Here is a 17,319-nt window from a genome sequence, read left to right as displayed (position 1 = left end):
CATCACATATGCTATCACATCCAAGTTTTTTCTTAGTGCTGTTGTTTCTCAGTCACATTACACTTAGTGCTGTTTCTCAGTGTTGACTTTGGAGGGGGGATGTTTCCTTGATATAGAATAGCTTCATAGGAATACCTTTATTTTTGTTAATAGGGAAGCCTTAGTTTTGTTACACACTAATCAGGCAGTACTTCCAGTTGCACAGTAGCTTCTAAGCATGTTCAGCCTAATTCAGTTTGTGTCATTTTTCCCATATGGGCTGTAGATAATTGATGATACACAAAAGCTTTTACCTGGGAGCTGTAGGTGTCGACAGCTGCTTCCATGTCTTTCCTATGGTAGATAATTCCTGGTTACCAATTTAGCCTTGTTGATCTGTGTTTTCACTCTTTCGGGTGAGTAATTGTAGTCTAAGGAATGCCAGATGTCAATATTTTTGGTTGTCAGTCTCTGTCCAAGCCTAATGTGGCTTCATCTTAGATCTTTGCTGTGGTCTTGTGGATTTTGTGGTGTGTTTTCGGCAGAAGCACGAAGCATGTAAGTATGCTTAGCTGTCGGTGGGCTTCCTGTATAAGGCAGTGCTCATATAGCTACGTACCTGCAGAGTGGTGTACAGAAAGTGAGCCCTTGGTTGGATTCTTCTATGGTAAGGTTGAACTTCGTGAAGTCCTGCTAGAATAGCACAGATGCTTTCTGTCCATGATGTCCATGATTCCAATGTAATGTTTTTATCTCTGTTGGAAGAGCTACTCTGGAAGAAGCTGAGAAAGTGGTGTTCTAAGTCAGCCTTGAAGTTGTTGGCCTACTGTGGAACCATGTCGGTGCTCATGCCAGTGCCACTGATCTGAACATGCATTTTTTATTTATTTATATTCATTTTATTGTTCAAGAATGAAAAGTTACAGTTGTAAAATCATACGGTTACATATTAACAAAATCAAACTCTGTGTTTATCAAATTAAGTGAAACTATACTATATACACGGGACGCAGGTGGCGCTGTGGGTTAAAGCCTCAGCGCCTAGGGCTTGCCGATCGAAAGGTCGGCGGTTCGAATCCCTGCGGCGGGGTGCGCTCCCGCTGCTCGGTCCCAGCGCCTGCCAACCTAGCAGTTCGAAAGCACCTCCGGGTGCAAGTAGATAAATAGGGACCGCTTACCAGCGGGAAGGTAAACGGCGTTTCCGTGTGCGGCTCTGGCTCGCCAGATGCAGCTTTGTCACGCTGGCCACGTGACCCGGAAGTGTCTCCGGACAGCGCTGGCCCCTGGCCTCTTGAGTGAGATGGGCGCACAACCCCAGAGTCTGTCAAGACTGGCCCGTACGGGCAGGGGTACCTTTACCTTTACCTTTATACTATATACCCATGTGGCTTCTTCCCACCTCAGCTCAGCATCCTTTAATCTTTAATATATCTGGTCACTGTTGATTTTACTTTATATTGAATCATCTTTACATACTTAACCTAGGCATAACAACATATTGTCTTTGGAACAGTGTTTTTTCATATAACCCTCAAAACATTGCCATTCCTTCCTCAAATTCTGGTTAGATTGATTCCTTATGGCTGCCGTTAGTTTGGCCAATCCTATAAATTTGCATAATTTGTTTACCCAAGCCTCCTTTGTGGGGATGGTATCTCCTTTACAATTTCTTGCCAACAATAGTCTGGCTGCGGCTGTGGCATATAGAAATAATATTTTATTATCTTGTCGGATGTCTTCCCCTACAACGCTCAGTAAGAATGCCTCTGGTTTCTTTTCAGTTGAGGTTCTAAACATCTTTTTTAATTCTTTGTGTATACACCCCCCAAACTCTTGACTTTCTCACAGCCTCACCAGACACTGAACATGCATTTTATTCCCAGAGCTGGGTTAGTACAGAGTCGTAGCGTTTGGAAATTCATTAAGAGTAGCCACTTGTGGGTTGAACTGAACAAATGATTTTTTAAAAAATCATCCTGCATTTGTTATTAGGCAAGACAGTGCCCAGAATTGTTGTGATATCGACAAATATTTTGTGTGTGTGTGGGAGTAATATATACCACTGTAGTTTCTGAGTGTTTGGGTGTGTGTACAGAGACACAACTACGGCTCGGGGGAGCACTACCCGTACCTGCTGAAATGCACAGTAGTCTACAAAAGCTTATGCCGTAATAAATTTGTTAGGCTTTATGGTGTCACAAGGCACTTTCCATAATGTTGATATGTAGCAGGGCAATTCCACTTCAAAGCAGCAAATGACGTTCCTGACTCTGAAGAAGTATCTCAGCAGGTACTTTCACATTGTGTGTGAAAAACACCTTAGCAATTCAGGGTACAGTTTCTGAAATGTTATGATTTCCATAGTACAAGCAGGCTTTTTTTCCCCCTCAAGAAAGAGAGAAGGATGTGGGTGCAATTGCCTATAAGATACATCCGAGGGACTAAAATTAGGATAGCACCTAATAAGGTCCCATTTTTTGCAAACGTCCCAGATTGTGGTCAGGACCATCCATCTTTTAAAGTAGCCTGTGACACTGGCGGAACTCTGTTTCTGCCTATCAGTGAAATCCATTTTACCACTCCTATGTTACAGGGTTGCAGAATAGATGCGCAAGATCTCCTTTATTCTAACCCATGGCATTTTCAGGATTCAGGAGACCACAAAATCAGATTAAAAACATGCTTGCATTCCGTACCCATGTACATTGAATCTGGGTTGCTCAAAGCTCTGTACTGCAATAATATGCAAATATAATATTAAAGGAACTCCACCTAGCATATATCTAGCAACATGCTGAATTGGGGAAAAAAATACTGCAGTGTTATTTCTAAATTGGCAGGGTACATTGTTGGTACTATTTTTCTTCTTAGGCAATTCAGAGATCTTTAAGAAGCAGAAAATTTAGTTTTGAAGCCTGCTTCCACAGAAACATTAAAAATGCAACTTCTGTCAGATACGCATATATGTGCTGATTCAAAATAAAAATAAAATAAAGCTACAATCCAGTTCCACTAAGTGGGAATTGGACCACTTAAATGGGATATTGACCTCACCTTTGTTCCATCAGGTCCGTTTGGAGTTGTATGACCTTCATTTCAGGAAGTTAAGATGAAAAGGCATGATGATGCCACTATTAATTTTAATTCATCTGCGGATGCTGCTGTCAGTCTTTCCCATGGCAACAAATGGTGCCAAAACTGATTTGCGTTAATTTAATCGTGCTGGTATAGGAATCTCTCTTGCATAGCCCCCACATCCAAATATCCATCAGGGATCGGAGTCGGTATAAGAGTATTTTTGTGCTTTCCCCAATGCAAAAAGCAAGGCTGTGACTCTCGTCACTGTGAAATGGGTTTCAGAAGAAGTAATTGTTACAAAGGTTTAACTAGCAAGCGGATGAGAAGTTTTTGGAAAGGACCAGGAAGAAAACCCCTGTTATTAAATGTCTATGCAGCAGTGTAAAAATGTAATGATTAAAATTCATTTGACCTTAGTGAGCTCTTCAGAGGTGATTCACTGGTACAAAAGGGGGAAAAATGTGTGGCAATTTTTGATCTGATTTATAGAAACATACTTTTTTGAAAAAGTATAATAACATTAACTAAAATAAATCAAATATTAAAACCTATTCCACATTGCCTAATCAGCTAATCAGCTCTAGGCTTCCTCCATTGAAGAGCAATTGCTAAGAAGGTTTGCTCGCAGGCTGTTGTGGTCTTAAATTGTTTCACAGATGGTACACTTAAGAGCTTCTTCTGATTGATATTATTTATTGATTTCTTCCATTTTTATGCTGCCTTTCATCCTCATGGAACTCAGGGGTTCCACCCAGGCACTGACCAGACCAGAAGACAGTGCCAAATATTGGTGATGTGAAATAAGCGGGGACTCCTCCAGATATATCAGAACTGAGCTATTTAAGGATGTTAAAATTTCATCCAGCATCTTGAACTGAATCTGAAACATAGCATAGGAGCCTTCTCTTTGGGCTGACAAGATGTTTTGAACTACAGTTCCTATCATCCATGACTATTGGCTGTGCTGGCTGAGGCTGATGGGAACTGTAGTAAGAAGACTCCAGTACAGAGTCTATTCAGAAGCTGCAGTAGTGGAGTAATGTTTAATGATCAGGAATCAAGCTTCTGCTTTGTATGAAATCTAAATTTTTCAAACTGAGAACATTCCACTAATCCAAAGGCATGAATGAAAGTCGCTCAGTCTGGCAAGTGGTTTCCTTGGCAGCTTGCCCAGTGCTTCCAGATGCCCTAGCTCTCCCTCTTGTCATTGATGTTTGGTTTCTGCTCAGATATATGGATGAACCGTGGCTGTTGGGTAAGCAAGGAAGTTCATGGCTTGTCTTAAATGTGCAAGATCGATCTTGTCCACATCAGTTTTAGCTGTTTCTAATTAGGACCAGTTTTTCAACGTTTTAACCCAACAGAACAAGTCATTTTTTTGTGCATAGCTATAAATGTAGGGTGTACGCTCGGGTTGCAAATGTGATCCGTGCGGGGTGCACGTTCGCAACCCGCAGTGTTCGCAACCCGCATCTGCACGTCTGCACACGTGCAGGTTGCGATTCGGTGCACATGCACAAAGCGGGATTTAGCACTTCTGCGCATGCGCGACCGCCAAAACCTGGAAGTAACCCATTCTGGTACTTCTGGGTTTCGGCAGTCCGCAGCCCAAAAAAACACAAACTGAAGTGGCTGTAACCCGAGGTATGGCTGTAATAGTAATGTTGCCTCTATAAGGCTTGCTGTCCTTGATTTATCATGGTTTTTCTATGGGTTATAGCAGATGCACAGAATCATGCTACATTTTATGTAATCTTGTATTTCAGACACATGACTCTTCAACTGGATTGCTTTAGAAACAGTTAGAATTCTAGTTTTTTTCTCCTGCTGGTCAGCGACTCTTGTCTCCCTGCTCTTATTCCGGCTTGTTTTTTTAAATAATTATTGTATCTTGCTTTTATAAATTTGCATTTTAGCTATTTTTAAACTGCCCTCTATGGCCGTAATAAACTGATTGAGTGATTGCATAGCTATAAGCGTTGGAAGTAAATGAGAATTCAGACACCTACAATACTACCCCAGTTTGCTTATCTCAGTTATCTGCAACGTAGAAACCATGAAGGCTCCCATCCCCTAAAAAAGCATAAAAAGTGTTTGATACTTTAGGAAGTATGATCTCTGGTTGAAATTCAGAGCATCTTATTGTTAATCGAATGGGTTCTAGGATTTTTCCTCTGTACTTTCTCAATTGCAAAATACAGTGGTGCCTCGCAAGACGAAAAGAATCCGTTCCGCGATTCTCTTCGTCTAGCGGTTTTTTCATCTTGCGAAGCAAGCCCATTGACGGATTAGTGCTATTAGCGGCTTAGCGGCTTTTAGCGGCTTATCAGCTTAGCGGATAAGCAGATAAGTGGCTTAGCGGCTTAGAAAAAGGGGGGGAAAGGGGGGAAAAGTCGGAAAAACTCGCAAGACATTTCGTCTTGCGAAGCAAGCCCATAGGGAAATTCGTTTTGCGAAGCGCCTCCAAAACGGAAAACCCTTTTGTCTAGCGGGTTTTTCGTCTTGCGAGGCATTCGTCTTGCGGGGCACCACTGTAAAGCATGTCAGTTTTATCTCTGTTATGATGCTACATCAGTTATTATCCTCTCCAGACCCTTCCCTTTAAACGGTGATATGCTCTACATTATATTTTATTTATATTTTGTATATCTTCCTCAGCATCTGCACCTGAGAATTTTAATTTTTTAATTTTTTGTCATTCATGCATTCATTCTGCAAAAGCGAGGGAGTGTGAAAGGATGCCTTCAATTGAGTCTACTTATTGCTATTCCAACTGTGTGACTCTCTTTCCTTAGCAGGACTATTGAATCCTTGGCATTCATTCCCTCGTGCGGATGTGATAACAGAATAAAGAAGCTTTACAGCTGGTTGCAGTCAAGTAGCAAGGCCATTGTAAAAGCTCACAAGAAAATCACTGATGAATGCCATTACCGCCGGTAGCAGGTTTAACAATTGAGAATACCTATATTTTTCCCTGGAGGGATGATCAGTTACTGCAGATGTGTCTTTCTGATATTCTTAAATGGTTTATAAATTGCAGGATGTTTGTTGGAGAGGAATCTGCAAATAACAATTTAATGTGTTTTAAGAAGGGAGGAAATATTATATAAACTTGTCATTTCTCCCCTAACGCTAAATGAAATGTCAAGTTGTCAACCTCTGTTTATTCTAAAAAGGGGGGGGGGGCAGAAAAGAATAGAATTGTGGATGCTTGCATTCTTAGCCAACCGTATTATCCGACAATCTCAAGTTTAGGATACAGTGGTACCTCTCGATGCAAACGGGATCCGTTCTGGAGCTCTGTTCGCATTCTCAGTAGAACGTAACACGCGACTGCACGTCTGCGTGTGTGCGGGTTGCGTTTTGCTGCTTCCGCGCATGCACAAGCGACGAAACCCGGAAGTAACGTGTTCCATTACTTCTGGGTCGCTGCGGAGCGTAACTTGAAAATGCTTGACCTGAAGCATATTCAACCTGGGGTATGACTATATTGCTATATTCCAAAGTAGAAGATGCCTTTGGACTTCATTCCAGGAACATCAGACCTTTTGTGAGTCTAGAAATGTTCTTTTCCAGGTGAAACAATCTTGGTTGGTGAATGAGCTTTGTTGAAGGGCTATCAGAGGCAGTTGCTGTTAGATTTATTTCAGCCTGAAATTAACCGTTTAAATTTCCTCTACCTAGACTAGACTCATAAAATTATTTCCCCTGAAAGTTTTCTACCTTTCAGAGGGTAGGAATTTTTGATGACAAAAAGTTATTCAGAGTTCGTATTGTCTTAAATATTTAACTTCTATGCTGTGGTACTTTTTTTAAAAAAAAAAACAAAACCACTTGAAAGAATACTGTTAATATTTGATACCTTCAAGATTCATATTGCAGGCCTAAAATGTTACAACTTTAAAAGTTATTAGAAATGATATAAAAATGGTGTTAAGTTTGTAACCCCCTCCAAAGCTAAGAATTAACCCTTTAAACCAGGGTGGTCCAGCGTGTGGCCCTCGTTGCCTTTTTGGCGCCCCTTGGCAACATTTGACACCCCTCCAAGCCCTTGCACTGCTTTCGCAAGGCTGTGAAAGCAAGGCACTGGTCTTTGGGAAGGAGGCTCTGATATGGTCCTAGACTCTTCCTGCCTCCCTCTCAAAGCCTAGTTAGCACTTTCCCAGTTAGGACCCTGCTAGAGCCTCACACCTCCTTCCCAAAGCTCAGTACTTAGCTTCCAGCTTTGGGAAGGCAGCACGAGGGCTGGACTGTCAAATTTTAACTTTGCTATCCTCCCCGTATGGCATGGCATGGCAATGTGCAGCCCACAATTTCCGTGTTGAAATACACTTGCAGAGGAGAGCGCAAAGTATGCTCTGAAGCTCAACATCAAAAAAACTAAGATCATGGCCACTGGGCCCATCACCTCCTGGCAAATAGAAGGGGAAGAAATGGAGGCAGTGAGAGATTTTACTTTCTTGGGCTCCATGATCACTGCAGATGGTGACAGCAGTCACAAAATTAAAAGACGCCTGCTTCTTGGGAGAAAAGCAATGACTAACCTAAACAGCATCTTAAAAAGCAGAGACATCACCTTGCTGGCAAAGGTCCGTATAGTTATAGCTATGGTTTTCCCAGTAGTGATGTATGGAAGTGAGAGCTGGACCATAAAGAAGGCTGATCACTGAAGAATTGATGCTTTTGAATTATGGTGCTGGAGGAGACTCTTGAGAGTCCCATGGACTGCAAGAAGATCAAATCTATCCATTCTGAAGGATATCAGCCCAGAGTGCTCATTGGAAGGACAGATCCTGAAGCTGAGGCTCCAATACTTTGGCCACCCCATGAGAAGAGAAGACTCCCTGGAAAAGACCCTGATGTTGGGAAAGATGGAGGGCACAAGGAGAAGGGGACGACAGAGGACGAGATGGTTGGACAGTGTTGTCGAAGCTACCAGCATGAGTTTGACCAAACTGCGGGAGGCAGTGGAAGACAGGAGTGCCTGGCGTGCTCTGGTCCATGGGGTCACGAAGAATCGGACACGACTAAACGACTAAACAACAAAAACACCACCACCAATTAAGCAGTATTCTATAGATAAAAGCAATTTCTTTTTCAACTGTTGGGGTGCATTGTTACCAATAACATGTTCTGCTTTACTTCTTTAACTTTCCCACCGGTCTACGTCCATCCCCTGATTAATTCATGAGATTTTTGTGGGCCAAGACTGAAATAATGGCTTCGATTTCATCCACAGAAGCGATAAACTTTTTGCAAGGCAATGTAATATTTGTGATGCTAACCTTCTAAATGATTTTTATTGATGATGACAGATGCCTCTGTGGTGATGCGCTCCAAGTCATGCCTAATATGTTCAGAATAAGTCTTCTGGAAGGCTGTACATCTGTCTTAAGATCTTTTGCTAAAATATTTAAATCAAGATCATTGTTTATATTTGATATTTTTTATTTTTTTAAAAAATTGCTTTTAGCTATTGGCCCGCCGTTTTATACATTTAAAGATGAAACCAGTCATAACTTCAAGGGCTGCAAATGGAAAGTTATAATAGGTAGCAGGTGTTGGGAAAGGCAATTATGCATTAGGTGTTTTGCTCAATTTCCAAAACTGTCCAAGACTATCCGTTTGAAATACTTTGTAGCCTAGTTTTATCTCTGAACCATGATGAATTCTTAAATCTAAAGGGAATATGCATTTTTCCTTTAATGAATTGAATACTTAAGCCCATTTGATTTGATTTAAAAGAGGCTAGGAAAACAGTATTGGAACGCAATGTGGAAAAGGAAAATATCAAGCGCAAATGGCATGTTTTACAATTATTTTGAAAGAGCCGTTGGATGTAGCTTGTATAACAGCAGTGTTCACTTTTGGTAATGATTCTTTGAAGGTTCTGATGAACTTTGTGCTCATGGCTTTGTTTAGTTCGTCTTGGACCTAGACTGAAAACTGCTTATATTCCCCCCTCCCCAAACTCCTTTTGAGAACATTAGAACTCGCTTGGGTCAGAAGTCCACAATGTCCACAGTGAAGTCCACAAATGGGGCTTGAAGAGTAATAGCACTCTTTTGCTATTATTCTCCAGCAACTGGCATTCAGTGGCATACTAATAATATTCCCCAATTGCAATTCACCCTTTTCAGAGCAGTTTTAATTGAACTATCCACCATGACCTCCATATTTTCTTGCTTAGTCACTCTCAGTTCAGACCTCACCAGTGAATGTGATGTCAGGGTATTCCATGTTTCTCAAGTTTAAATGCCAGAATTTCACTGCTCATCCCAATCTCCTCATTATTTATGAACACTTTAAATAGCATTGGGAATGTCACTGCTTACTTCCATTGTGAGTAGTGTCTGTTTGCTTCTACCCCCTATTTCCTGTTTATCTAGAAATAATCCATAGGAGAACCCAGCTTCTTATCCTGTGTCTGCTAAGTTTACTCAAACCTTTGATGGAGGGACTTTGTCGAAAGCGTTGTGCAAGTCCAAGTACATCATGACATACTCAAAGATGTCAGATACTTGTGACAGAAGATTTAACTTTGCAGAAGCAATGCTGATTCTTCCTCAGCAATACTTTTTCTTCTATATGCTTAATAATGTGTTGGGACGCAGGTGGCTCTGTGGGTTAAACCACAGAGCCTAGGGCTTGCCGATCGGAAGGTTGGCGGTTCGAATCCCTGCAACGGGGTGAGCTCCCGTTGCTCAGTCCCTGCTCCTGCCAACCTAGCAGTTCAAAAGCACATCAGAGTGCAAGTAGATAAATAGGTACCGCTCCAGTGGGAAGGTAAACGGCGTTTCCGTGCACTGCTTTGGTTCGCCAGAAGCGGCTTAGTCATGCTGGCCACATGACCCGGAAGCTGTACGCCGGCTCCCTCGGCCAGTAAAGCGAGATGAGCGCCGCAACCCCAGAGTCGGCCACGACTGGACCTAATGGTCAGGGGTCCCTTTACCTTTACCTAATAACGTGTTACCTGTAATAATAGTTTCCACCAATTTACCTGGGAAAAAATCTAGGCCAACAGGCTTGTAATTACCGGGATTTCTCATGATATAACGGTATTGTATTGAGGACATTCAACTTCAGAAGCTTTAATGATCTCAGCTTCATGTTGATGTTAAATAGTTTGGGAAATAAGATTTATATCTGTGGTATTCCACAAGCTGGGTCTCAAGGGGCGAGCATTTTCTTCCTTTCTGACAGGTAGGAATGGAAACATCACAGTGTGATGCTCATATTCTCAGTTTTGGCAGGCAGTGTATAATGTTACTATGCTAAATGGTGACAAAGACAATCAAGAAGTCAAGGAGAATAAACAGGATTAAAACCCCACCGTCTATTCCTCTCAACAAAAGATGGTTCACTGGCACAATTAAAGCATTTTTCAACACAAAGACTGACACCAGAAATCTTTACTTGATGCTTACTGCAAAGCTTAATTGATATAGCATGCCTTTTATATAATTGGATAGAGTACTCTGAAATAGTGTTGGTTCCTGGTGAGCAATTCCCCACCTGCAATAAAGATAAAATTATTTGGGATCTGATTTTGGAGTTTGATTTAATAATTCAATCATAAAAATCAGGAACAACTTTACCTCCTGGAGCTAATTAACTTTGGAGTAACTAGAAAAATGACAGAATATCACAATGAATAAACTGCAGTTATTGTCTGGTTATACATAAATTCTCTTTCTCTCTTTCTCAGTCTGAACCAGAGGGATTTTCTCACTTCCATTTATATGTGTGTGCTGCCTTCCTTGTCAGATGGAAGAAGGAGATCTTAGAGGAAAGAGACTTTCAAGTAAGTGAAGTAGCCTTTGTTTTCAGGAAAAGAAATAAGCAAACGTCTTCCTTGAAACTGTTTCAGATGAAACTATTTTATTTATTGAATTTATAGGTTGCTTTTCACCGCAAATGTGGTTTACAGCAGGAATAAAAAACATAACAAAAAAACCCAACACGGAAACAATTCAGATGGTAAAACTAGTAGCACTAGAATAATATATAGTGTACTATGCAGAGCAGACTCAGTCAGCTCCTACAAAAGCTTGAGGAAGAGATGAGTTCTTAGTAGGCAATGTGGCCATCTGTGCTTCCAAGGAGAGAGAATTGCACAGCTGAAATGCAGTACCGAAACCAGAATGAAATGGATCTACATCATTGGCTCCATCCAAGTACACTTGAAGCTGTGCCGTCACCACTCTCTCAAACACCTTGCCCAGGAATGGGATATTGGCAATTTGATGGTAGCTCAGGTTCCAGGGAGGACTTCTTAAGAACCACTGCCTCTTTCAAGGCAGCTGGGACTATTTCCTCCAGCAAAGAGACATTCACCACTGCGATGAGGGACAGTAATCGAGGAAATATGCATTTTATATGGTTTGTGTGACTGTGTTGCTGGCAGGCTTGTTTTATTGTCGGAGTACCGACTTGGCTTATTCCAGGTGAAAAGGCAATGGAAAGAAAAAGCAATGGCCACTTTGCCATCTGATACAAAGCTGGCCCATCTGGCCCACTGGAGTTTTGCAGATAGATAAGAGGGATGTGCCCTCTCTCACATACCTTCACTGTCATAAATCTTGCCTACATGCATTGTACATACAGAGGTAATTTGGAGTAGCTCCTGTTCGCATGGAACTTCTGACACATGCTATGTTTCAGCCAGCCGGTCATATAGTCACTTTAATTTCTCCCCCCTCCCCTTTTGAAAATTATTTCTGGGACATAGACACCTGAACTTTAGGGGGTTCATCTTTAGATCTAAGCTGATCAATCAAAATGTCTCGAGTTTGTGGCTGCAATAAAATACGCTCTTGTGAACTTACCACTTAGTGAAGCAGTGGCCAACATAAAGCTGCTATTATAACTGAAGCTGAGGCCAGAAAGAGCCGTATATCACTCACATTAATAAAGGTAAGTCTAGGCATATGTTAGTGTGGTTCAGAAACCACACTTCCTTCAATTTCAGCCATTATACCGTTCTACATAGAATTAATATGTCGAGTCGTTTGTTCTCATTGTATTTTAATGTTGAATAAGTTAAATTTCATGCACAATTATTTTATCTCCTGGCACTGTCAAGCGTTTGCATCTATTTTTCTTCAGTCCTGTGAAAATCTCAAATGTCCTAGCTTTAGCTAAAGAAATGAACAATAAGTCAACGTCAAAGTCATGGGGGTGAATATGAAGGGAGTCATCATTTAGCACTGTGATCAATTAAGCATAGACAATGTAAATTAATGAATTTTACATCTTGCACACAAATCATGAGACAGGTTGTACTGCACTTAGAAATGTTCTACATTTATCTACATTAAATCTACCTTTTCAGAAACTTAAATAGAATTGACACAAATGTTCAGTAGTGAAGGAGCGGAATATTCTGGTTTAAACATTCAGTCTATTTAACCCAGTATAGCTATAACATGCCATTCCCATGACAATCTCCAGCTAAGATGAGATCATGGGATGGGATTGCCTAAGACATTCTGACCCCAGGACAGTGGCTACAATTAGCAGAACCACTTTTCTTACAGCCTACTATGATGCCAAACTTTAGTTTAGGCTCTAATATAGCAAGTCCTTTGCAAATTTACTGGCATGATCACTTTAGAAGATGGCATGGCAGGTACTGTAAGGCATCAGTTGAACTGGCATTAGATATGAAACAACTGCTTAGATTTTAGCTACCCGGGTTGTATGTACATGTGTTATGTACTGTCATTGTATTTTGGTGAAACTGAGCTTCACTATCTCTGCTGACCTCAGATTTCATACTGTAAAGGTGTGTGTGTGTGTGTGTGTGTGTGAGAGAGAGAGAGAGAGAGAGAGGTGTTCTTATCAATCTACCTCAAGAAAGAAATGATAGTGATAAGGAGATATCCTAGTTTTTTTCTGATCTGGATGTGGTTGCGGTCCTAGAAGAATCGGGAATGTAGTTCACTTATGGTGTCTTTTTTCAAGAATGTACCTTTTACCAACTTTTATGCTTTCAGACCTCTAGGAAATGACAATCTGGCTTGTGATTTGTTGTGCATTCAAACAGCTTTTTATTTTCTGCTTTTGATATATTACACGTATGTGACGTTACATTTCTGTTGATCCTATTCATTTTATTTTGTAAGTCATCGTGAAACTCTGAATCAATGTTTACTAGGATATACAACTGAATTTGTTTAAAAGCTCGGCAGAATGTTCTAGGCAAACTTTGCTCATGCGTTAACCTTACAATCACTTTATTTGAAGTAAGTTTAACCTGCAACATCTAGAAAATGTTTTTACTGTTGTGCTAGCAGAATTGCCCTCTTTCTTCTCCTTTTGTACCTCTATGTTTGCTTTCAGAGAAGATGCAAAAACAGCATTAATGTTTTATTATATTAGCTTCTATTTTATCAACACTTTCAGAGAGTGGAACTTGCTTTCCAGACCAATTAAATGGGCTCACTTAAAAGATTGTCTTATATGTCAGCATTTACGGTATACAAGTCCTATATGGAGCTGCCCAAGCATAAAGATGAATGGTTATTCTCTAAGCCAGTATATATAAAAACTGGTATAAAGGCTTGCCAAGAACTGATTGGATGTATTTTATCGATTTGTTTAAATGCTGCCATTATTATTCACTTCAGCCAGGTACCTAATTAGATAATCACTGTAACATAGCAACCTAAGAAGCATATCAGCAACATATCACTTCACTTTGTCTCTGAAGAGCTGCAATTATAGCAGTTTCAGGGTCGAAAGGTGGCCTGAAAGAAAACAAAGGATTGAAAAGGACAAAGTCGTATAGGCTAATCTGCACCTAAGGGCTTTGAGGATCATTCCACTAACACTAGCTTATGCAACATTTCATTTTCGAGCCTACTCTGTTCTACGGAGTCTCTGATCCTAACATTTTAATCCCATAAAGCATAAGTTTAGTGTGTAATGCCATCTTTCTGCACTGTTCAGCAGTTTAATAAAATGCAGATTCCAATAGACTCTCTTTGAAACTTGAATATTTCTAATATGATTAGGTCGGGGCTATTAACCTTGTAATGTCATTGGTCAGCTCTTGGTATCTGCCCCAGGAATGCTTTTTGAATTCTTGAAATAGCGAAACGCATAATGAAGTGCATACTAACCAAAGGGTTTTGTCTCCATTAATGATTTTATTTTAATTGAGGCAGCGTGTTTAATATGGGCTAATGTCCCTTATGTGATTGTATTTGCCCAAGGATTTCCTTGTGGTATTTGAAAGAACTGATGCAGGATAAAAAGTCTAGGCACTGACAATAAAAAGTGAATACCAAATCAAAGCCTTGGAAGAAAGTGTGAGGAGACAAAGAATATGGTTTGTTTTGGTCTTAGCTCTAGAGCTGATTTTAAAACAAAACAAAACAAAACAAAACAAACCCAATTTCTCAGTTACTTTCATTAGGATGTTTCCAAGAGATGGCAGCATTCAGGCCATTTAGTGCTCAGCTGTTAAACATTTTGCTCAATTGAACACTGATAACTCTTCTCTCAGGGAAAGAAAATCCCATGCACATGTATTTTGAATCTGTCACTAGAAAGCACATGCACAATTCCATGTTGATTGGTTCTGCTGTGTTGTGGAATGCTAAACAGTTTTGTAGTAATAAACCCTGTCAGGATATGGATCCTAGCAGATCAGAGTCCTAATAACTTGACAGTTCCAACTGTTACCAGTCTTGATCCGTTGCCCTGTTAAATACAAATATGTGATTCGTAGTTTTCAGGCAAATTACTACCTCTTGTTGGATAACTTGTGGGTCAGATTACGTTTTAACAGCAACAGTTAAGGACAAATAAGGAGCATTCTTGAAATCCCTATTTGTACAGGCTTTTTCAAGGGGGTTGTAGTCTAGCACAGTCACCTACTTCTGGGGAAGAATGGTGATAGCCTCCTTCTCGCTTTTCCCATGCTGTGTGATGACCGTGTGCCTCTTCCATTTAGTAGATACAGAGCAAGGGTTTCTGCCCAACAGCCTGAATACCTGTTTCAGTGGCATCTCCACCTTTTGAAATCAATACTTTAAATAGAAGTCTTGAAGTTCAAGAATGTCATATGAATGCCTAGAAAATCCTGTCTGCAAAAACTCAAGCTAGGAAGCGGTTAAATACAGTGGTACCTCGGGTTACATACGTTTCAGGTTACAGACTCCGCTAACCCAGAAATAGTGCCTCAGGTTAAGAACTTTGCTTCAGGATGAGAACAGAAATTGTGCTCCGGCGGCGTGACAGCAGCAGGAGGCCCCTTTAGCTAAAGTGGTGCTTCAGGTTAAGAACAGTTTCAGGTTAAGTACGGACCTCCGGAACGAATTAAGTACTTAACCAGAGGTACCACTGTAAACTTGACCAAAATGACCAATTTCTGGCTACAAAATCCTGTTGTATCTTAAGAGTTCTGTGCTGTTGACTGAATGTAATGAGTTTGGACTTTGGGGATGGGAACTAAGTGCCTCTGTAGAGCCCCATGACACTTGGGTTTGAGTCATGAACCAGAAGGTTGCTCTTGGTTGATGGTAAAAATTGAAATGAAACACAGCAGTTCAGAGGTATCCAGTAAGCAGTGTTGCTTCAAAAAAATGCAAGCGCACACTCATTGAAATCTCGACTCTGTGTCTGTTTAAAATGTATGATGATTAAAAACATTATTTCATTTGAAGACATTGATGCTACTTCAGACAAATGAAGATGATAAAACTTGTCTAAACACGATGCTACAAAGCTCAGGGAAGCGAAATAAAACATTACGTTGAACTGTTATGTTCAGCGTATTTTGAAACATGTAAGTTCTGAATTGTTCAACAAAGGTGGAATATTTATTAGTCATTTTGAGAACTGGATTTTTCCTGATATTGGTATATATCCACTGATAGAAGTCTGTGAGCCGGCAGAGGATGCTGTTAGCAGAAAGCATGAGAAACGGTTTTCACTACTTCCCCTTCCTCAGTCACTTGTGCATCCTCCCCCGCCCCCTCCCCCAAATCTGCTCAAGAGTGTTTGGGGACCTTTGGAATAACATTGTACTCACTTCTCCTTCCTCCTGTGCCTTTGAACTCTCTCCTGCTTCCATTTCTATCATGATATTTGCTAATTTCGTTACAGGGCCATTTCCCATTCCTAATTTGGTCACATTCCCAAGGTAAAGCTAAGAGGTACTGACTGGCCCGAGATCACCGAGTGAGCTTCATGTCTGGCTGAGGTTTTTAGCCCTAATCTCCCACGTCCTACTGCAACCTTCCTGGCCACATGCTTTTTACAAAGTATCTCCACAGCTCCCAGCCAAATTTAGTTGAGGCAGTTGATCCTTCACTGTGTGTAAAACACTTCAAACATTTATGAATGCACAACGTTACCCCAGAAACGATGTGATTTTTCCACATTCGTATGTTGTTAGATCTAAGCTTTTTCAAAAGAAATATAGCTTCTTCCTAAAACTATTTTCTCGGTACCGTATTTCTTTTAAGGTCCTGCTTTCCTCATTTGTCCTGTTGGTATTCCCTGAGCCGCTTGCCTATTCTCCAATAAAATAATTGGATCATTCCTTATTAAATCTGTATGCTTTGCTTGCATTGGGATAGACTGTATCCTGAACATGTTTACATTCATAGTTGAGCACTGGTACATGCTACTTACAAAGGACATTGCATAGCCTTCACTGAAATATGTTAGGTTACGCTCATCTTAGAGCAGTGATAGGGAGCCTATGCCCTTGCCAGAAGTTGCATGACTGTATCTCTCATAATCTGTGACTGTTGGCTTTGCTGATGGAAATTGGAGTCCATTAGCACCTCAGTTCCCCACCTCATCTTATGCCTTCTTCTTGCTCCATATGCATGGGAATTGGGTAGAGAGAGAGAGAGAGAGAGTGTGTGTGTGTGTGTAAATTCATATGTAAATTGCAATTTTGATCAGTATTCCATATAGATTTTCTTTACAAATGTAAAAAGAGAAGAAAGTCTGATCATTTAATGTGTTTATAGAAGCCAGAGCATAAAAACAAATTGAGCCTCACAGCAACTAATAAAACAACCATCCTATTACAGAGAAAGCCAAGATGTTCTAAAATGTGCAAATTTCAGAAGGAGTCTGTAAAACTAAAATAGGAAGGTATTTACTGTACCTCCCTATTTGCTGTGGTAATAGTCATTTGTGCCAGCATACTGAGGGGAAATTAGTACTACTATAAACATGGGTCTAATTTAGAGAATGGCCCCAGTGACCTGAAAATATTTAATTTGGCCAACTTCA

The 17,319-nt window shown here is 40.6% G+C and overlaps 1 protein-coding gene and 1 long non-coding RNA gene across 2 annotated transcripts in view; both read left to right on the top strand.

Annotated features, from left to right (window-relative positions):
• Window positions 1-17,319, top strand: part of LOC307226021 — a 242,783-nt gene that overhangs the window by 158,578 nt on the left and 66,886 nt on the right. The window lies entirely within an intron of this gene.
• Window positions 1-17,319, top strand: part of TBC1D22A (TBC1 domain family member 22A) — a 121,256-nt gene that overhangs the window by 80,282 nt on the left and 23,655 nt on the right. The window contains exon 12 of the mRNA XM_079994239.1: window positions 10,766-10,861. Within this exon, the coding sequence (XP_079850365.1) occupies window positions 10,766-10,861 (96 nt within the window). The remainder of the gene's footprint in view (window positions 1-10,765; window positions 10,862-17,319) is intronic.

Source organism: Podarcis cretensis (assembly GCF_951804945.1).
Source record: "Podarcis cretensis genome assembly, chromosome: 10".
Taxonomy (NCBI): domain Eukaryota; kingdom Metazoa; phylum Chordata; class Lepidosauria; order Squamata; family Lacertidae; genus Podarcis; species Podarcis cretensis.
This window is presented reverse-complemented; position numbering and strand designations above follow the sequence as displayed.